Source organism: Vipera berus, assembly GCF_964194415.1.
Source record: "Vipera berus genome assembly, chromosome: 2".
Taxonomy (NCBI): Eukaryota; Metazoa; Chordata; class Lepidosauria; order Squamata; family Viperidae; genus Vipera; species Vipera berus.
In genome coordinates, this window is record NC_138203.1 from 188,110,878 (window position 1) to 188,133,819 (window position 22,942).

The following is a 22,942-nucleotide window of genomic DNA, read 5'->3' on the forward strand; positions in this document are numbered from 1 at the left end:
TATCTTATGATTTTCTTCAAAAATAATTCATAGAAAGTATATTAGGTCATGGGCTATGGGGAAGATATGGGATTATGTTCCCAGTGAAAAGATGGGCAATAGCAGACCAGAGCATCTTCAAGTTCCTGAACTCCTCCAGAATTGTTGAATGGTTGATTTACAATTTAAAACTTACAGGCTATCTCTGTAACTGTTATTTATTGTTATCTTTCAGAAGCAAAATACTATCAATGGCACTTGATTCTTTTTGTTATTATTTATTTATTTAATTTCTTTGCCGCACTTCTCGCTGCAAGGTGACTCTGGGCAGCCTACAATATTAAAATGAAATGAGAGAGAGAGAGAGAGAGAGAGAGAGAGAGAGAGAGAGAGATCAATCTATGTATAAAATCACATTATAATTACAATAAAATACAAGATATAACTAAATGGGGAGGAAAAGAAAAGAATATTCGGGGGGGAGGAACTGCTATTAGTCAATCACAGTGGCGTAGCGTGGGGGGTGCAGGGGGGGCCGGCTGCACCGGGCGCAACATCTGGGGGGGCGCGCTCGCACTGAGCTGCTCAGGGAGCCCCAAGGGCTGCACAGAGTCGGCTTGGCTCCGCTCTCGAGCTGCTCTTTCTTGCAAAGCGAAACGAGTCCGGCAGGTGAGATGGGCGGCCACATAAACTGAATAAAATAAATAGAAGCGCCCAACTCTCCGCCCAGGCTCAGGCCAACCGCAAGCGCCCCGCAGGCGCCCCAGCAGGCTTGGCCGAGCGAAGACGGACCCACCGGCCGGCTGGCCTAGCTTCGTGCGCATGCGTGGCTTTATTTAGCGGGGCTCACGTGCGAGCTTGAATGCAGCGGCTCTTGCAGGTCGGAGCCCCGCCCAGCCGCCCTCGAGAGGGACCCGGAAGCATCCCGCATGTGTGCGACTCTTCTTGGAAAGTCTACGCCGCTGCGGGGCGCGTCTTTTCGGCGGTGCCATGATGTCACCGGGTTAGGGGGCGCAAATTGCCCCGGGTGCTGACAACCCACGCTACGCCACTGGTCAATCATCCACGTTCAGTATGATATTTCCTTCATTGGGACCCCAGGCCAACTGACAGTACCAGTATTTCAGGCTCTTATAGAATGCCAGGAGGGTAGTAGCCAATCTCACCTGAGAGTGGCAAAATGTTCCAAAGGCCTGAGGCCATTTCACAGGAAGGTTCACAAATATTGAGGGCAATGCTTCCAACAAAGCATTTTTAAAAAGTGTCTTGTTTGATCTCTAAGGTGATCTATAAAAACACCCATAGCCTCTCTTTCAATTCCTCTCTCAGTTATTAGCCTCACTTTGCATTGAGAGGCAAATAAAGTTCCCTTACAGAAGTCTGATTTCAGACTGGTATTACTGCTAATGCAGGGATAGTAAAATTTTCAGCCAGTCAGATTGCCAACCATTAGCAGATTTAATGTGATCTTGCTGAATAAGTTTAAAATCGAGAAGCATTTCTGCTGTCTAAGAGATCCATAACAGTTTATGACTTTTGATGGACATTTACATACACATTCACAAAGTGACCTTTGCTGAATAGAATCAACATTCTCATCATAAGGGAATGGGTTTCTTTTTAATGTCAATGTCCCTAACTAATAAATGGGTTTGAGGTTCATTGCCTTGTTAAGATGTAGCACAAAACATTAGCAAATGGCACATATGGGAGAGTAATATGCTGGCAGCCAAGCAGGGACCCTGAGATGGTATTCCATCCTTTTATTATGCCTTTCATGGAATGATCAAAGAGTCACAGATCTCATAGCTGCACAAATTGTATTGTTTGTGAAGAGCTTCATTAGAAACAAAATATGCACAACGATAACAAGTAGAAAATGTCCCCATCAATCAATTACACCAAAATATTATTTTCAACATATAAACAATCATAGAAATAGGAATTATAAGACCTAAATTTGTTTTTTTTTTAATTTTCACAAAAAAGGGGGAGAACTCAATCCCAATCCTTGTCCTCAACCTGATTTCCTGGATAAAAGGCCTGGCCAGGAGTCCTTGTGTGGAATAGTGCTATAGCAAAATCATTGTGAAACCATTTCACCTGCACAGGTTTGGGAAACCTAGTTGTTAGTCTATATGTCCACTTGATGATGCACACTTTGAAGTAAGTGTGCTAATAAGAGGTGGTCTTAGATAACAATTGGATCATCTCTTATTAGCAACTGGCTATCTGTTTAGGATGATTCTCTATATTCGACTGTTTTTTCCCCAACGGACATCAGGTTTTAAGTTTTATTCTTGAGAATATGGATAAGGATATCCTGGATATGGGGGTGGGGGAGAGTCCTTTAATTTTTGTCAGGGTTTTAACTATCTCTGTACAGAGGGGTGAAAGACACAGACACATTTTCTCAGTCATCAGCACTAAATCATAGCAGCTTCACTCTGAAACTTTCCTGTGTTGTTATTGTTTTTTTAATTTCCAGGTTCATGCAGAGTGGGTGGAAGGTTCCCATCTCTTAATTATTATAGCACTTGTTCCACATTCTGCACTTGTTGAGTGTCCTTGGAGCTGATGATCAGGAGGCAAAGCAAATAGTTTAGCAATAGCTCTGAAAGGAGGCATTCTGCCCAGAAAGAAGTGCCATCTCATGAAAGAATAGATTGGGAAGTAATACACGTTGGAAAGCGGAAGGCAATGGGAGGGGTGGTTTAAAAAGAGAAACTCTGTCGGACTATGATAGACTTGAACACTTTAATTGTGTGACTGCTCCCATTTCTTATTTCTCTCTTTCCCTGTTTCTTTTAATGAATAAGATGATTACTTCTTTTATCTCTTGAGACCATTTACGTACCTTCAGGATTCTGATTGCCATTGCTGCTTTACCCATGAATATTCAGATTAAATGTATAGTCAGAATGGCATTAATCATTTTATTTATTTATTTATTTTTAAATTTCAGTGACTATGTTAAGCCAGCACTACTTCCTTTACAGATTAGTGAGAGCAAAAATATAGGTGGTCCTCAATGTACCACCACAGTTCAGGCCAAAATTTCTGTTGCTAAGTGAGACATTTGTTAAGTGAATTTTGCCCCATTTTATGACCTTTCTTGCCACATGGTTAAGTGATTCGCTGAAGTTATTCAGTAACAGGGTTAAGTGAATCTGGCTTCCCAATTGAGTTTGCCTGTCATGAAGTCACAAAAGGTGATCACCTGACCTCAGGAAACTGCAACAGTCAAAAATATAGGTCGGTTGCCAAGTGTCTAAATTTTGATCACGTGAGGTTGGGCATGCTGCAATGGCTGTAAGTGTGAAAAATGGTTATAACTCACTTCTTTCGGTACCATGGTAACTTCAAATGGTCATTAAATGAATTGTTGTAAGTTGAGAACTACATGTAGGCATTGTGGTGAAATGTTAACCGTATGCGGGCTGCAGAAATCCAGATAGCTACTACAACAGGAACAATTCTTGATCATGTAGATTACTACCCAGAAAATAATGCAATGAGCATAAAGATTAGGTGGGAGATTTTACTTTTAATCTATGAATGACACTTGAGCCAATGGATTGTTTTATCCTTCCTTATTTTGATATGAACATGATTACTTCTGAATCATCACAAAAAGCTACCTTTTGCTGTTGGTAGTGCTTTATAACATATACTCTGAAAATTAAGTATCTGTAAATTTAAATCCAGTCTAATTTAATGATCACTAATCATTACCTCAATAAGGAAATCGGCATTTGAGAAAGTGAAAGACAGGGCTTGTTTCATGTTTTCTACCATATCCTTTAGAAAATATAAATTTAGGTCTGTTTATATTGCAAGCAGTTTATTTTTAAAATGTATATAGTTATCTAAAATAACAAGAATGATCGTGCATTGTAGTACTTTTTTTATTTAAATTACCCCTATTCACTATTAATGTATGCAGTGACATACAGTAGTTGCTCAAAACCATAAAGTGGCTTCATCCATGAGGAAGTTCCATCATATTTATAAAAAAATAGCAAGATGTTATGTTAAATAGTTATTTAAAGGTAATGGAAACAAAATATAACTATTAGAAGAAACCATAATCTCATATTGAAAGCCTTTAAAAATCTATATACTACTAAAACTCTCATGCCTCTTTGTCTCTAGCCTTTAATTGGATGAAATGAGGCACCATAGGGCAACATTTTTTTTTAAACAAGGTACCTCAAATAGCACTTAGCAATAGCAATACAACTTAGATTGATATACCACTTCATAGTGCTTTACAGCCCTCTCTAAGCAGATTACAGAGTATTGCCCCCAACAATCTGGGTCCATATTTTCCCAACCTCAGAAGGATGGAAGGCTGAGTCAACCATGAGCAGTTCAGAATTGAACTCCTGGAATGAGCTGTACTGCACTCTAACCATTATGTCACCACAGCTCAATTACAGAATAAGCTAATTTACAGAATGTGTCCCAAATCTGAAACCCATGACTCCTGTGGGATTTCACAAATTTGTGGCCACTTCAATGCTGCCACATCACCCCCTGGGGGTTCAGTAGATCAGGGTGATCTTATCTCTCTGAAGGCTGGGCAGACTGGCCTCTCTGGTCTCTGGAAATCAGTTAGATCAGTCCCACACTGACCTTTGAAGGCCAGGTTTTCCCATCAGCCACCAGAGAGCAGTGAGCAACAATCTAGCTAGCAGAAGTCATACCCATTCCCACTATTATTTTGTTTACGGTTATTTTGTTTCTTTGTTTAAGTAAAGAAATATCTCTGAATTGCTGACCCCATGGCTCACAGTTGGCAAGAAAGACTACAAACCATTTTCACACACTCTCTTCTGCCTTCTACTTAGACAACTTCAAATAAATGAAGTCCTTTAGAGCAACACCGCCACCTGATATAGTCCTTAGCTTTCTTTTTGGGTGTACAGTAATGTTGTCTAATGTGCCTACAGCATAGAATCTTCGTGCAAATCAGTATTACTTGAACTTATCTTCTTCCTTTCTTCAACCAGATGGCTGCCCTGATTTGTGCAATGGCAATGGGAGATGCACACTCGGTCAGAACAGCTGGCAGTGTGTCTGCCAGACCGGCTGGAGAGGGCCTGGATGCAATGTTGCTATGGAAACCTCCTGTGCTGATAACAAGGATAATGAGGGAGGTGAGCAAAAGTCTTCCAATTCCCAGCCTTGAATGAACAGAGGGTTCATCATGAGTCATTTTATGACAGAAAGACCCCCTCTCCTATTATTGTCAAGAGTTGTTGTTACATTTCCATTGAGGCAAATGAGATGGATAAAGTAGTACTCTTGTGAGCAAAATAATGTGACCTGAAAGACTTATTTTAAATATAGGGCTTGATTCATTTCTGGCAAAGCTCAGATTTGGAGGCTAGAATTCTCACAAGGCATTTGTGTGGTTTAGAATTTCAAGTCTCAATGCTCCTTCAGATATACCCTCTGTGTGACTTACACTTGCAAAAGTACCAGCATACATTGTAGATTATTCAAGCAAAGGCACAGATGACTAAGCAGGAAACTTTCCAAGGTATTGTTAACTGTCAGCTATGGGCAAATACAAGAGAATTCTGGACAAAGGTAATACTTGTATTTTATCAACATCAATTCACAAAGCAGAAAGTGCTAAATGGAACAGAATAGTGGAATTCATGTTACTGGCTATGATATAAGAGTTTACTCTTCATTTTTTTTAAAAAATAACATGTTCATTAATAAAACAGAGTTCTGTCTCAGTATTGATATACATTGTCCTGAAGATCATATATGCTGGAAGAAATTTAGCCAGTAATAAGTTGAAAATAGTTTTAATATAAAGTATACCTCTGACTTCAAATGCTATAGCTATTTGTTTTAACACATTCACCAGTCACATATTTTTATGTATTACATTGTTTTCAATCTATATGTGTGTGTGTGTGTGTGTTTTCTTCCACATGTGTTTTTATCCATCATGCAAAATCAGTTCCCAAGGATTTAGCTTCAGATATATTGAATAATATTTGAAGAACTCATTTTTATTAATAGTTTAACATTCAACCAAGAACCTTTCCCAACATTTAAAGCTAATTGTCACGTTGTTTACTTGAGTGTTTCTTGCATTCTTTGGCCTGTTGACCCTAGGGACCTATTCATATGAGGGTTCAGCATTAGTGTGAAAATAGAACCAGATGACTGGAATGTCACGGTGTCAACAGCACTGGAAAACTTAAGTGCCTTTTTTTCCTAATCAGTTGTAATATAGTTGAACTTTCTGCAAACTATTGTGGGATAAAGGGGAGGTGGATTGTTTTGTTTTTGAGATTCATTGAGAAGTATACAAAGGTAAATGATATTTTGGTATGTTGTTTTACAGAAAGCTAAATAACCTGAATTATAAAACTCTTTGCAAAACCTAGAGTTGCTACAGTTAAGTGCAGTAAAAACAGGAGAGGATAGAAGTAAACAGAACTTCTAATAAATTTTGCAAAATTAGGTAAAAATCTTGGCAAGTAGTTCAACAGGGAGCAAGAAACGGTCATTGTCTCATTGCCCGCATCCTGTATTTGTGGATAAACATGTAAAGAATGCTTTTTGTGATGTAAAAGGTGTGTTGGTTGAAGACAATATAAGTGTATTTCAGTATGCAGATTGTACTAATATATTATATTTTCTATTGAGGGTCTGCCTGACAAGGTGGCAAAACATAGGCAACCCTAGTTGATCACACACCCACACCAAAAAAAGCAAGAACAGATTTTATTACTCTTGCATGGGAAATTCCACAGCTGTATAGTAGACAGGAAAGTTTAAAAAATAGCCAATAAAATATGAAGTTGCCAAGGCTTGTGCTTAAATGAAAGGGAACTTTTTCTTTTAATAAACTTTTTATTTAGGATCTATTACCACCAAAATGAATTTAATTGTGGAGAAAAGTTTATTATGAGTATGCAAGATTTATTATGATGGAAGGGGGGGAGAGATAGTGAGTATTCCTGGGAGGAATAAGCAAAGAACATCAAGAGTGTAAGTAAGCCAAAACTATATACTCCCAGGCATGAAAGTCATTTGAAATCTCCAGAAAAAGCAACTAGTACCTATATCAGACAGCAGCAAATTAGAAAAATGCTGGAGGCAGACAATCACTTTAATGATAATGGTAAAGTATCATTTCATACTGTGCAAGGAAATAAAATTATAAATGACTCCTATATTTAACCAAGGAAATAGAATGGATAGATAATATCAAGTAATGAAAGCATCCTGAAGAAAGTCTATGTGGTTGCTAAAAGTTGACACAGAGATGATGGCTTTTTATGGATATCATTATTGTTGATGGTAGAAATTGTCTGAAACATCTGGAGGGCAAGATTGATTTTATTCACAAATACTGTGAGATAAAATTCATTTGTATAGTAGGAATCCATTCAGTTCCTTGATTTTTTTTAATATTGTGGATATATCCTAAAAATAGGTGCAATGCCTCTCAGCAAATGACAGAGATATGACATACAGAAACCACTGAGAATGTTATTTTTTTTATTTGTCATAAACAGAATGAAGTAGCATGCACACTTCCAGTTAAGATTTATAAACATATACTAATACAGTAACTTATTTAAAAAGAGAAAGAAAAATTCTTCTGAAGACTTTTATGAAAGGTTATATGAAGAATTTCTGTCAAAATCACCAACCAAATACCAGCCATGAAAAGGAACAATTCTGGTATGGTAAAAATTAAGAAATTGCAATGAAACTCCAGTTGCTATTTTGCAATTTTTGTACTTATTATCCTGGAAGCTTATTTTCAGTTATACTCACAAATTTATTTGAGCTACTTTAGTGTAGCAGTTAATGTGAAAGGAATAAATTATTGTATATTTTAAAAGTACAGGCCCATTTTATAATACCTTGCTGAAATTATTCGGATAGGATAGGATAGCATAGCATAGCATAGCGTAAGATAGGATAGGATAGGATAGGATAGGATAGGATAGGATAGGATAGGATAGGATAGGATAGGATAGGATAGGATAGGATAGGACTAAAGGATAATAGAGTAACACAGGAAACTGTGTTTATTTGTAAATAAACAAATAGGGGTTTTTTTTTAAAAAAAAGGTTCATTTTTTCCTATGCAAAATATCATTTTTTTAGTCTTATTGAAGCAGTTCTTTCTAAAGTTAATGATATTGCTTCAGAAATGAAGTGACAGAAATCTTCCAACTTCTTATAGCAAAATTTTTACTTCTCTATTAATCTTCACTTTCTGTGACAACCCATCAGTGCTGAATTAAGAGTTTTTGCAACCCAACACTTGAAAGTTCTCTCTGTTCCTTGCTCCAGGCAACTGCTGTGATAACATGCTTACAAATCTTCCTCCAAGTTAAAAACTTTTTAAATGATTGTACAGTAGGATATCCTAGACCACAAATTCTCCATAATTCTATGGCTATTTGCAATTATCTGTTGTGAAAACACTGATGTTATTACACTTTTAAGAGAAAGCATTTTTGGGATGCAAAGAATTGTTTACTAGGTTTTTCTTCTTGCCTTAAAGCATACTGATTTCTCTATTTGTGGTACATTATGTTTTTATGGACAACCACTACAGTCTTACAGGAAGAAAAACTCTAAGGAAGTCTGAGTAAAAATGACCAACTAGATGAAACATTTTAGATATAAATGCTAGGACTAAATTAATATGGGAGCTGATTAATTTTTAAAATATTTATTGACATCTATCATAGTATGTTCGGAATTATGATCACCCTGTTTGTATTGAAGGCACTGTTGTAAGGCATTTCCAGATTGAAGGGCTTAGCCAGTGACATCACCATTGCCTAAGGGACACCATGGGGGCTCCTCTCATGTCCTCAGGAGCTGGACCGAACAACAGGAGCTCACCCCACCATGCAGCAGTACTCGGGTCTCAAACACAGGCTTGCTAACCTCCATCCCAGCATCCTAACCATGTGAGCCACTGATATGTCTGGATTATAACCATAGGAAATAAATCAGACTCAATAGAATCCCCAATCAATTCTACAGAGTGTCTATTTATTTTCTGCTTAAAAATAAAATATCAATCAGTGAAATTCCTGTATGACCAGGAAGAAAGTTCTTCACAGTCAAATATGTAATGTTTATTTTTCTTATCTTATAAGACATCACTAAGTTGTTTCATTACTTACTGATTTTTATATATATACATGCATAGATATGCACACACATGTGTTTAAAGGGAATGGTTTTTCTAAACTATCTTTACCAAAGAAGTTTCCTAATTAAAAAAAAGGTTCTCCAGATGTTAGCTCTTTGTGAAAGCTTCATTCAAAGGTGTGGGTGTAATTATTTTTAAAAATGTTTGAAATCAATTAATTTAGTTTATGCAGAATCTTTTTAAAATTTAATCCCATTTTAATCAAGTTCTCAGTAAATAATTGTTATGTGTATTTGATGGAGATTAAGGCTAGTTTATTCATAATTATATGACAAATTTTACACTCACAGGGTTTTGATTAAAATCTATAAATTTCACAAGATGGCACATGTAATTAAAACATCATAGACTTTATTCAGAGAGTTAAAGTATTTGGAAACAAGATTCACAGGTTTGAAGTTATTTTTAAGTATTCTTTTCCTCAATTCCTACTATTAGAGGTAATGGTTGTACTACTTGAAAGACTAGGGCTTATCTACAAATATATAACCCTCAATCCATTACTTAGCCCTATTTTTATTTGTTACAGTTATGATTCTTCTCAACATTAATAAGCAGCATTAAAATATATCTTAACTGGTTAACTTTATATCTGGAATAGCAGTGGGAGAAAAATAACAGCATTCTGGCCAAATTTGTCTCAAATCATACTGCAGAACACCATTTTGTCATTTATTATTTCAGTTTATAAATCAAATTTCTGCCCATGTCTGAAGTAATATGTAAGTAATAAAAAATAAAGGTTTGAGGAAAACAACTAAAATTATGATCTAATGAGTCTTGTTATTCTCTAGGGACCTAAGATGTACCATACTTCCATTTCTCTCCCTTTCTCTATACTAAAATGTTGTTCACATGCCTGTAGTTTTCCTGTATTATTTTCTTCCCAAAAGATCCCCAACTAACTTTAAAACCATTAAGAGGATCTTGAATTTATTAATTAAATCATAAAGCCAAAACTGTGAAAACAAGTGCATAGGAATAAGTCTACACAGATAGCTTCTCTGTGAGGTTTTCAAAAAAGAGATACTATCTTGCTTTGACATTTGTGTGGTTTGGTGTTTGGCGAGGCAAAATATCACCACTAACCTGGTTCCTGGGTTATTGTAGTGGAGATTTCTGGATATATAAATGTGTTACGTTAACCATGTCTCATGAGCATAATACCACATCTCTACAGGACATGTCAGTCTTCAGCACCTTTTATCATCACCATTGTATAATGAGTACAGTGTCCTTAATGTCATATCAGAGCAATTGAAGAAGTTAAAAATCAAATCTTCTTGCTTTAATTTTGCCAAATATGGGGGCATCTTACCCAATACAATACTAGGTACGGTAGGTAATGATTGGAAACTGTTTTCCAGAGGTTTTTCTGTTCTCCTGGGAAATTTGAAGGATTGATTTTCTGCACATACAGTAATACAAACACGTGGGTAGTTGATTTGCCTGGAAAAGGAGGAATAGAACCTATCTTTCTCAGCATCCTGCGACGTGATTCAGGAGATGATATTCCACATTTTCTTCACAAGTCTTATTTATATCATTCCTTACCTTTTTCTCAAGGTAGCAATAGCAGCAATTAGCTACGGATAGATGCTTTAGTCCCAAAAGTACTCAGGCTACAAGTACATGAATAAGATAGAAAATGGATGTCCTTTTCCATTGGGTATATAATCCATTACTGTTTTCCCATGAACTATGAGAGAATACCAAGCACATTTCTGCTTTTTTTTTCCTTAGCAGTTGTCATTCAATTTGAGGAAAGGGCAATTTGCATTAGAAAATGTTTCAAAGAGTGGAACATAGCAAGAGTGGAGCGTGTGCGAAAATCTTGTATTTCAATGTACTCTCTCCAGCAGACTGCAACCTTTCTGGCTTTTATGCATTGTGCTTTCTTAGTAGCAATGCTATTGTTGCCCCTAATGGAAACTTCATTGCTTAAGATATTGTTAGAGAAATTCTGCTTCTGCTAAAAGAAATTGGACAGAAAATCTTATCCACTCAAAAACAAATTTCTCCACACATTTTGAAGGGTCTTTTGTGCCCAACTCCTGTAGGAACACTGTAAATTAAATGAATTAAAGTTAACATTAGCCCCAAAATGTTTGCCATAGGTATGTTAATTTTGTGGCAGCTATAATTATTTTTGCTTTTTTTTACAAATTGATTTATTTACTTATTTATTTATTTATTGAATTTATGTGCCACCCATCTTCTCCAGAGATGACTCTGGGTGGCTTATTAAAATTGCTACACATTAAACTAATAAAGCAAAAAAAAGGCCACTAATAAATACTGTTAAAAGTTGGGGAGGAGGAGAATACAAAATACAAAGGGAGAGTTGGGGTCTTTCCTATTCTAACAGCCCCCTCCAGAATGGGCACCCCCATTGAGGCCTAGGCCAGCTGGCAGAGCCAGATCTATATTTGCCTATATTAATTTAGGTTATATAAGTAGTCCTCAGCTTATGACCAAAATTGAGCCCAAAATTTCTGATGTTAAGTGAGATATTTGTTAAGTGAGTTTTGACCACTTTTACAACCTTTCTTGTCATGGTTGTTAAGTGAAACACTGCAGTTGTTAAAGTTAGTAACCTGGTTGTTAAGTGAATCTGGTTTCCCCATTGACTTTTCTTGTCAGAAAATTGCAAAAGGGGATCACATGACCCCAGGACACTACAACCATCATAAATGTGAGTCAGTTGTCAAGCATCTGAATGTAAATCATATAACCATGGGGGTGCTGCAATGGTTGTAAGTGTGAAAAATGGTCATAAGTTACTTTTTTCAGTGTCGTTGTAACTTTGAATGGTCACTAAGCAAGTGGTTGTAAATTTAGGACTACCTGTATTTTATAATCTATGTTAGGTTATGGGCTGGAGAATATGGTATTTCAGTTGGTGAATTGTACCTTTTTTGTCTTCATCCAAATGTTGTGTGAGGTGATCTCACGATGGATCGTTAAAGGTGCTTCCAAGTAAAAGCATCACGCAGAGATGCAATCATATTAGCTTTATTCAATGATAGATCAAAGAGAAAGAAATACTTGGCATGAAAGCATTCATGCCTGCATGTGAGAGAGAAATAAAATAAAAACAAGCTAGCATTACATAACTAAAACAGAAGAAGTACTAGGAGTAGAAGCAGAAGCAGAATTAGAAGCTAGGATTAGAAGTAGAACTAGAACAAAGAGCAGCCCCTCGTGCAGAGGTATTTATGGGGGGTCTTGGTCCCTCCCTGACCATAAAACTCTCTCGCCAATGGGGCTGTCGGGTCTGAGACCCTTGGCTCATCAGTGGAAGCAAAGAAGCCTCTTTGCTCCCATCTGATGACCCTTTTGGGGAACTGTCATGGCTGGCACAAAACATCTAACAATTCCCCTTCTTGCCAGCCAATGGCAGGGACCAGTGAATGTATGTGAGGGGCGAGCAGGTGTCATAGACATGCATAAAAACATTCAGAAGGATTAGAAGTAGAACTAGAACAAAGAGCAGCCCCTCGTGCAGAGGTATTTATGGGGGGTCTTGGTCCCTCCCTGACCATAAAACTCTCTCGACAATGGGGCTGTCGGGTCTGAGACCCTTGGCTCATCAGTGGAAGCAAAGAAGCCTCTTTGCTCCCATCTGATGACCCTTTTGGGGAACTGTCATGGCTGGCACAAAACATCTAACAATTCCCCTTCTTGCCAGCCAATGGCAGGGACCAGTGAATGTATGTGAGGGGCGAGCAGGTGTCATAGACATGCATAAAAACATTCAGAAGGCCAAACACAAACGCTTACACAGAAGGTTGTGCCGGTCAATGGGAACAGGTTTGGTGAACAGATCAGCTATCTGGTCAGTTGTGTTACAGTGCTCAACATGAATGAAACCCCTTTTGGTAAGCTGTCTGACATTTTTATAGCGTATGTCTATGTGCCGAGACCTAGATCCTACAGCATAAGCGCCCGAGATTGCAATTGCGGCCGTGTTGTCCTCTAGAATTTGGATGGGCAGAGGAGGAGATGCCCAGATGCTTGTTATTAGCTCATTGAACCAAGTCAAATCATTGGCCGTGTCTGACAGGCTGGCATGTTCAGCCTCGGCCGTGGAGCAAGAAATAAATTTTTGCTGCCTAACATGCCAATGTATTGGACAGCCATTTAGCAATATGAGGAAACCAGAAGTGCTCCGTCTAGTTTTGGTGTCGCCAGCCCAGTCTGCGTCTGAGTAAGCGGAGAGCTGGGCCGTCTTCCCCTTCTCTGGTTCTAGCATAAGGAGGGCATCAGCTGTGCCCTTAAGGTATCTAAGCACCCTTTTAACAGCAGTCCAGTGGAATTCCTTTGGGTGTTCCACGTGCCTGGACAATAGATTCACAGCTAAAGCTATGTCAGGTCTGCTCCAATTGCTGATGTATAGCAAGGAGCCAATCACAGATCTGTAAAGCGTGTTATCTGTGAACTCAGGACCGTCCTTATGGGTGTGGTTGTAAAAGTCGCTTTGCATTGGGCTATGCGTAGGATTAGATTCTGTCATTTTGCATTTGGCCAGTAATTCCTCTATCTTTTCTTTTTGAGATAGAGCGAACCCCCCCTTAGTGGCCAAAATATGCACACCCAAGTACTTGTCAACCCGCCCCAAAGACTTCAGAGTAAACTTTTCTTCCAGGGCCTTGGCAAATTCATCACACCCTTCCTTGTCAGGCCCTACATATAATAGGTCGTCCACATAAACTAACACCCGTTCTGTGGTACCATTGGAATTGCGTGTGAAGACACATTCATCTGCATGAGATGCGGTGAAACCAACTCGTTCTAAACTCTTTCTAAGACAGTCATACCATAATTTCCCTGACTGCTTGAGACCATATAACCCTTTGTGAAGCAACCATGTATTTCCCCCTTCTTGCTGGTAGCCAGGAGGAGCCCTCACGTAGATCTGCCGGTCCAAGTTGGCGTGGAGGTAAGCCGTCTGGATGTCGAATTGGAAGACTTATTCTCCCAGAGTGGCTGCAGTCACGAGGGCGGCCTTGACGCTCTCTGCGCGGACAGTTGGAGAGTACGTCTCGGCGTAGTCTTCCATATAGCACTGAGCGAAGCCCTGGGCTACCAAACGGGCCTTATATAGGTAGAGGCCATTGGCAAGTGGTTTGGCTTTGTAAACCCACCTTGTGCCAATGACTTTCCTCTCCTTTGGTGGTTGCTGGGGGGTGAAGACTTTGAGTTTCTTTAAGCTCTGCATCTCCTTCTCCATTGCGAGCTGCCATTTCTCCTGCTCTTCGATGGGCAGCTCCTGGATGTCAGAGAAGGATTTTGGGGTGACCACAACGCTGTTGACAGACGCGATGTGGCCAATGTCAATTCTCTTTGGTGGGACCCCTTTGTTGGACCGCTTTGACCTCCTTACCTTCTGCCACTCACCGCTCTTTTCTTCCGTGGGTCTCTGAGGCGTCGCTGGGGGTGAAGAGGGCGTGTCTTCCTCCGTGGGACTGGACGCATTTTCGCCTTGTTCCTCACTTTCGTCGGTGGCAGGGTATGTGGTCGTCTCAGGTGATGTCGTGGTCGGTGTGCCTTTGCTGGGTCGGTTGGCATATGGGCTCAGATCATTTGAGTGGATCTGGGTCCAATTGGAATCCTCTTCGAAAGAGGCAGATTGGGAAGTCACAGGCCTGCCCCCTTCTCCCAGGAAACGATAGGCCTTGGAGCCAGGAGCATAGCCCAAGAACCTTAGTCTCTGGGAAACAGATCTCCCCTTCTTCCGCAGCTGCTTGGGGATGTGCACCCATGCGTAGGAACCAAACACACGCAAATGTGCCAGATTTGGTTTCCTACCGTGAACCAGGAAATATGGGGTCTGGTTCACAACACTGCTCCAGGTGCGGTTTAAGGTGTAATTGGCGTAGTGGACCGCTTCTCCCCAGTATGATTCTGCGACACCAGCGTCTGCAATCAGACTACGCATCATGGTTTGCAGGATTCCATTTCTTTTCTCAGCTACACCATTTTGCGAAGGGGTGAATGGTGCAGTAAGAAAATGGCGGATGCCCTTATGCCTTACCCAGTCCTGGAACTTTCGGGACATGAACTCAGCCCCGCGATCGCTCTGCAGTTGTGCGATCTTGGTCTTGTACTGGGTCTCTACGAAGTTGTACAGTGACTTTATGGCGTCAAAGGCTTCAGATTTTTCTGTGAGGGTATACACGTGGCCGTATCGTGAAAAATCATCAATGGCAGTGAGAAAATACTTTTTCTTTCCTAGGGATGGTGTAAAAGGCCCGACCAAATCAACATGTACTAGTTGGTACGGGTATTGAGTCTTACGTAATGACACCTTTGAGATAGGGGCAGCCTTCCTCTTTGTTTTCTTGCAATTGCACAGTCCAGAAACACATCACAGTCCTTGAGCTGGACTCCCTCAGCAAACTCTCCCATCTTTTTAACTACAGGGAAGCTTGCATGACCTAATCTTCTGTGTAATATGTGGGCGCACTTATCGTGGAGCGGCTTCCCCACTGACACCCTCTTGGCTCTAGTTGCTTTGAGTGGTGCTGTAGGTGCCTGCTGAGATTCAGGTTCCTTGCCCACACTGCCTTTGGAAAGCCTTGGGGCAGGCTGTGGGCTCTTAGGAGAAAAATATGGGAGACCATTTATGATGGAAATATTTCCAATGACCCTCTGGTTCCGGGTGACATGACCTCCCCCCTTGCGAAATAAAACTTCCACTTTGTCATCGTCACACAATTTGGTAATGCTTAATAGGTTGTTGGCAATGGAAGGAGCATGCAAAACACCTTCAACTTTTCCAAGTCCAGGTACAGAAACAAACCCCTCCCCAACAACTAAAGCTGTATCACCATTTGCCACTTTGACAGATGAGTTAATTTTCTTTAACCTTTTAAAACCTTGACTCATATTAGTAATGTGAGAAGAAGCTCCAGAGTCCAGTAACCATAAGTCAGTGGAGCTATCAACCCTTGTTGTGGGGGTGAGGGAACAAGTATGCAGAAAATTTCCCTTGATATTTCCTTTGCCCCTGCCACGCCCCCTTTCTTGCCCTTTGCCCCTTACTTGATTGGGACCACGTTTAGGGGGTTGTTTTTGATGGGGGCAGTCTTTCTTGAGGTGCTCCTCAGAGCCACAGATGAAACACTTAATTAGAGCATTAATTTGCTCTGAGTTGTGGCGCCCCCTTCTGACTTGCTGAGTGGTGACTCTGGCGTATTCTCCTGCGTTTCTTCTCCTCCTATCTTCCTCGATGAGTCTTCCTGTGAGGTAGGACAGATTTAGGTCTTCCCTCCTGGTCCCTTCCAGTGAAACAATGAAATTGCTCCAACTCCTGTCTAGGGAAGCCAGAATGATAGCAACCATGTTCGTATCAGTCACTGGGAAATTTCTGGGTATCAGTTCAGCTCTGAGTGCCGTTAATTTTGTAAGATGTTCAGGCATACTAGCACCAAACCTCAGTTTGGTGTTGTAAAGCTCAGATGTGAGTCGGGTGAGTGAACCAAGGGTATCGCTGTGGAATAAATTGCGTAATAACTGCCAAACCTCACCAGCTTTGAGTCCATCTGGAATGCTGGAGTACAAGTTGCCATCCAATGAGTCCAGTAGAGTGGTGCAAGCCTGGCGGTGCATCCATTCTTCTCGGGGGCCCCAGGGTAAAGAAGGTGTTTTCATTACCATCTCTAGAGTCCCATTCTTTAAGAGACAAATCTGGACGTCTCTATTCCAACTGTCGTAATTCTCCCCCCAAGTTGTAGTTTTTTAAAGTTGTTTGGAAGTTTAGCAGATGTGGAAAAGTCCCTTTCAGTTCCTTTTTGATACATTTCAGAAGTGTCCATAGACATAAATGGTGAAGGTATCCCTCTAGTGGTCAAGGAGGGAATTTTTTCTTGTTGATTATTTAGTAACTCCAGATGGGCGTGGCCGGAAACCACGTGATCCGAGGGAGGGCATTGTTCAGGATTTTTCCCTTCTTCCCATGAGGCATTGGGGGGGCGGAGCCCAGATTTGCCGGTTTGCAGTTGCTGCAATGATTTCTTCTGAGAATTGCAAGCACATGGATTTTCAGCATTGCCTGGTTTGCCTTGAGAAGCCCATAGCTGGTCCTGAAGACCTGAAGAGAAGGTGGGAGGCCGCGGGGGTTGATTGTTGGGAGGCTCCAGGCTGGACCCCTCCCAGCAGTTGGGCCTCGGGGAGAGGGTAGGAGGCCTTGGAGGGGGGGTGGCTACCCCCGACGTCTTTTTGGGCCCCAGGGCAGCAGTTAGGAGCTGGATGGCTGCGTGAATTGCTGCAGCATTAGTATGAGTCTCGGCTGGACAGACCTCATTGTCATCATTGGACTTTAGGCTTTGTGGTGGGGAGAACCCAGGAATTTGCATGCTGCTTTGGCCGGATGCCAGGGATTGCATGCTATTTCGGCTGGATGCCAGGGATTGCATGCTATTTTGGCTGGATGCCAGGGATTGCTGGCTTTCCAGGCTTAAAACAGGGTTGTCTTTGTTAGACCGTGTGGGGTTACTGGGGGCCACCATCTTGTTTCCTGTTCCAGACCATGTGGGCAGAGCCATCTTGTTTCCGCTTGCCCCAGGAAGCTGTAGCTCACAGCTGGGCGGGGGGGTTTGCGCCAAAAGCCCTGGGGTCCCGGGGTCACTAAGGGTGGCGGGCGCCATATTTGGAGGCCTCGTGGTCGCTAGGGAAAAACTCACCAGGGGTTCTGAGGCTTTCTGAGCTGTTTCCTGGGCTGTCTTCCCCCTCCCCTGCATTGCAAAGATCTCTTCAAGCAGCTCTTCACGTTCCTGTGCAGTCAGCTTACTCACGCAGCGTTTGGCTTCAGCCAGGTCCGTCTCTGCAGCATCTGAGCAGTCTTGGGCAGTCTGCAAGCCTTCTATGCTCTCCTCTGTGGCGTTCAGGGGGAGGGAGGCATGCAGTGCACTCCCAGATGCTCTGCTGGATCCTCTGACGGGGTGGAGGTCATCTGTGCTCTCACCTGCAGCGGAGATTGCTTCAGGGGCTGAAGGCTTAGATGTAGGCAGGGATGCCGTCTTAGATCGATGACTCCTGGTCATCACCGGAGATTTCCTGCCATCTGTTATAAATGGATTTGTGCTGGTTCTTCTAGACATCTTGTTGGACTTGGAAGCGTTCCTTTAAACCATCCTCTGGCTACCAACTTGTGAGGTGATCTCACAATGGATCGTTAAAGGTGCTTCCAAGTAAAAGCATCACGCAGAGATGCAATCATATTAGCTTTATTCAATGATAGATCAAAGAGAAAGAAATACTTGGCATGAAAGCATTCATGCCTGCATGTGAGAGAGAAATAAAATAAAAACAAGCTAGCATTACATAACTAAAACAGAAGAAGTACTAGGAGTAGAAGCAGAAGCAGAATTAGAAGCTAGGATTAGAAGTAGAACTAGAACAAAGAGCAGCCCCTCGTGCAGAGGTATTTATGGGGGGTCTTGGTCCCTCCCTGACCATAAAACTCTCTCACCAATGGGGCTGTCGGGTCTGAGACCCTTGGCTCATCAGTGGAAGCAAAGAAGCCTCTTTGCTCCCATCTGATGACCCTTTTGGGGAACTGCCATGGCTGGCACAAAACATCTAACAGGTTGCTTCTTACAGATAAATCTCTAATGACCATAGCAATTTCCTTGTTCTCTTCTAACTTATTTCACAAATTAAGAATCCAAATAAATGTTCTTTCAGTGTAAATATCTTCTTATACAAAATAAGAGGAAATCAGAGGAAATCTATGCATATCTAACCAGCACAATATTGAACCCCATAAATTGGATATAGTTAACTCTTTTTTCTGACTAAGCTAGCAAAATAAGACAAAGAAGGTTTTTATGTCTCTAAATAATGGTTTCTTTGGGGGCAAGACAAGATTCACTTTGCAAAATAACATGTTTTCTGAGTAGAATGTTTGACCTGTTTCCTTAAGAATGTATGCTTTTAGTATTAAAAAACAAATCATCTTTAAAAAAAAGAGAGAGAAATGTCTGGAGAAAAAAAAAAAAGAGAGAGAGAGAGAGAGAGAGAGAGAGAGAGAAATGATGGATCTTGCCCTCCTGCAATAATTATTTGGGCCAGCTTTGCTTTTATAGAATGGTGAATCCTGTGATTTGATATTTCATCAGGCTTGTGGCATTTAAGATAATGCAAGTATTTTGGAGCAGAAAAGCAAATCATGTAATTTAGCTTGCCTCATCAAGCTCTGCCACAGCAGGAGTTTCTAATTCAGCTCAGACAAAAGATTTATAAGGTTCTAAGTACAAATATCCACAATACCTCAGGAGGGGGGAAAAAGGCTCCCCTGAGCAAACACAATGGACCTGATGCTTGAAGTCATTTTTAAAATTGCTACCATAATAAACAATTGAAATCTGTTATTGATAGTTTTAAATATATAAAAATACGGGTAGCATATGCAGAAAATCTGGTTCATACTGAGAGTCAGTAAATCATGAACTTGTTTTTCTAACTTGGGGAAAATATTCTGTACAATTAGTAATAATGGTTTGTATTTTCAAACTTCACAAGTTTGTTACCAACATTAATTTTATTGATTCTGGCAATGACTTTTTGAGTGAAAAACTGTAACCAGAATTTATCAAAATTGGCTTAGGAAATGCCCATAGCCCAATAGGCAAGCAGTGACATGTAAATGTTAAATGTAGGTATTTGACTTCATTTTTAAGCAAACCAAACAGAAGTAGAGATGTAGAGAATATAAGGTATATGTCTGTTATTCTTTCAATATTGGTGCTTCTCCAAACTTGGTGATAAACCATCCAAAAGGCTTATAAGTGTGTGCTTGAGATTAAATGAGGATTAAGTGTGTGCAAATCCCACATAGCTTCTATGTAGATAATATGCATACATGGATGTTGTACTATACTTAATGATAAATCCATTCAGTGAAAATGTTCCTGCATATTTGTTTGATTGTTTTTGTTTTGTTTTTAATTTTCCTTTGCTAAACTCTGACTGTAAGGGGAATTGAATGAAACCTATGAGTGAATGAAAAACGTGAGTGATTGAATGTATGCAAAATACACCAGAAGTCAACTGATCTTCCCTGTCTCATGCTTAAACAGTGGCTTTGATTGTCTGCGCAACAGAGCATTTTTTTGACAGGCAGCTCCAAGTGACAGATGCTGCTACCTTTGGATTGAAAGTTTATGTCAACCATCAATACTAGTGATGTTCATATCTTCACTGTCTATTCCCTGAAATGAGAAGGTTGGGAAGAATCATTGTTGATTTGGCTGTACTCTAACATGCCACCTCCATCACCAGCAACTCATCCCTTAGTTGTCTGTAACTGAATCTTTATTAATTTCCAATTAATTTGGGCTTGGCACTGTTAGTTTGAGCTATCAGAAAGAATTCTATAAATTTCTGGATCTCTTGCTACATAACAGTATTATTTCAGAAAGTCTATTTTAGAACCACTATAGAATAGCCATTAATAAGGTGGACAATTTAAAAACCTATTAATAAACAATATTTATTTCAATATTTTGGTGCTGTCAGACATGTATATGCAGGAATTGTACCACAAGAAAATAATCACAATGCTATATATTATAAATGGCTAATTGTAACTAGGCCATAGAAGAAAATATTAATAATCAGTGCAAAGACAATTAAAACAAGTTCATTATATGCCTAAATTGCAACAGGGGCAGCAAATCTTTGATTTCTGAGAAGAATATCATACTAGAGAAAGACTTTCTGGTTGATGCCAACTGAATTTCCAAATATGTCTTCAAAAGAAGATCAAAAAATCAAGATAGCAAACACAACTCTGTGATCAAACGCCCACCCCTTTATTTGCCCATTGCTTATAAAGCAAAGGCAGGACTTTGATCAGACAGTTATCCTCTTGACTTAATCTAATCCCTGCTAATGGTCGGTCTGTCTGTCTGTCTGTCTGTCTGTCTCTATCTATCATCTATCTATCTATCTATCTATCTATCTATCTATCTATCTATCTATCTATCTATCTATCTATCTATCTAATATATCTGAGTAAATATGTCAGGACATGCTGCCAATTACTTCTTTTTGGTTCTTTCCTCAAGAAGCTAAAAGAACCATAACCAGGGTCTTTCCTACAATCCAAGCTTAGCCTAAAATCCAATCTTGTCATAAAGTTTGTACTTGTACATATATATATATATATATATATATATATATATATATATATATATATATATATATATATATATATATATATATATATATATATATATATATATATATATATATATATATATATATATAAAAGGTAAAGGTTCCCCCGCACATGCGTGCTAGTCGTTTCCGACTCTAGGGGCCGGTGCTCATCTCCGCTTCAAAGCCGAAGAGCCAGCGTTTGTCCGAGGACGTCTCCGTGGTCATGTGGCCGGCATGACTAGATGCCAAAGGCGCACGGAACGCTGTTACCTTCCCACCGTAGTGGTCCCTATTTTTCTACTTGCATTTTTATGTGCTTTCGAACTGCTAGGTTGGCAGAAGCTGGGACGAGTAACACCCGTGAAAACCTCAGAAAACATATATATATACAGTGGGTTAAGATGCTGAGCTTGTCGATCAGAAGGTCGGCAGTTTGGCGGATCGAATCCCGAGTGCCGCGTAACAGAGTGAGCGCCTGTTACTCGTCCCAGCTTCTGCCAACCTAGCAGTTCGAAAGCACGTAAAAATGCAAGTAGAAAAATAGGGACCACTCCGGTGGGAAGGTAACAGCGTTCCGTGCGCCTTTGGCGTCTAGTCATGCCGGCCACATGACCACGGAGACGTCCTCGGACAAGCGCTGGCTCTTCGGCTTTGAAACGGAGATGAGCACCGGCCCCTAGAGTCGGAAACGACTAGCACGCATGTGCGGGGGAACCTTTACCTTTACCTTTACCTTTACCTTTACCTTTACCTTTACCTCGCGGGTGTTTGTATGTGGATCTTTGGTCATTCGGGTGACCAAAGATCCATATATATAGACCACGCATTGCTCCTGGAAGCAGCAGGAGGAACACTCCGGCCTGATGATGACGGATGGGATTTCGTCGAAACGTCGCCACAACTTTCTGAAGATGAAAGGAACGCGGGAAGAAACCCGAGACTCTAGATCTACACATACAGACACCCGCGAGAATCTACGAAAACAAATATCAAACCTCTACGGGGAGGACATCTACCAACTAACCAGGACTTACGAAAAGTCAGAAGTACGAAGAGCAAGAATACTAAGTGACATACCTTTCCTATGCCAATGTCGAGACCAAAATATAAGACCAAATTGTTTCAAATTGAAATTCCACATCAATACCACTTCAACCAAACGCATTCTAAGAAGAACAGAAATGGCATTACTAAGAAATGAACTCCACAATAAAAGATTTCAATTAGACCAAACAAACAAGGACCTACTAACATTACATCTCAAACTCAGCAACATTATTCACCCGATACTATGGGACAAAGTGAAACAACTGGCGGTTTGGAGAGCAGAAACAGAGACCATCTATAAAAACAACAGACATTCAAAGAAACTCAAACAATTAGAGAACTACAACAACCAAACAACCACATCACAACAACATCTACAACAAGTAGTGCATAACATCTCCCACAGAAGACTAACAACAGCAGAAACAAACGTCCTAGCAAAAGGTTTCAACTTCGCTGTTGCACCAAAGAAAATTCCCACAGAAACCATCATATGTGGAGTTGAAACCAGCTTAACTAAACTCAATG

The 22,942-nt window shown here is 40.4% G+C and overlaps 1 protein-coding gene across 5 annotated transcripts in view; it reads left to right on the forward strand.

The window, feature by feature from the left end:
- The window catches only part of TENM2 (teneurin transmembrane protein 2), a gene marked incomplete at its 5' end in the record, with an annotated part of 970,964 nt that overhangs the window by 849,523 nt on the left and 98,499 nt on the right, over positions 1–22,942 (forward strand). For all 5 annotated transcript variants that reach the window (XM_081316730.1, XM_081316731.1, XM_081316732.1 and 2 more), the window contains one exon: positions 4,995–5,141. In XM_081316730.1, the coding sequence (XP_081172856.1) occupies positions 4,995–5,141 (147 nt within the window). The remainder of the gene's footprint in view (positions 1–4,994; positions 5,142–22,942) is intronic.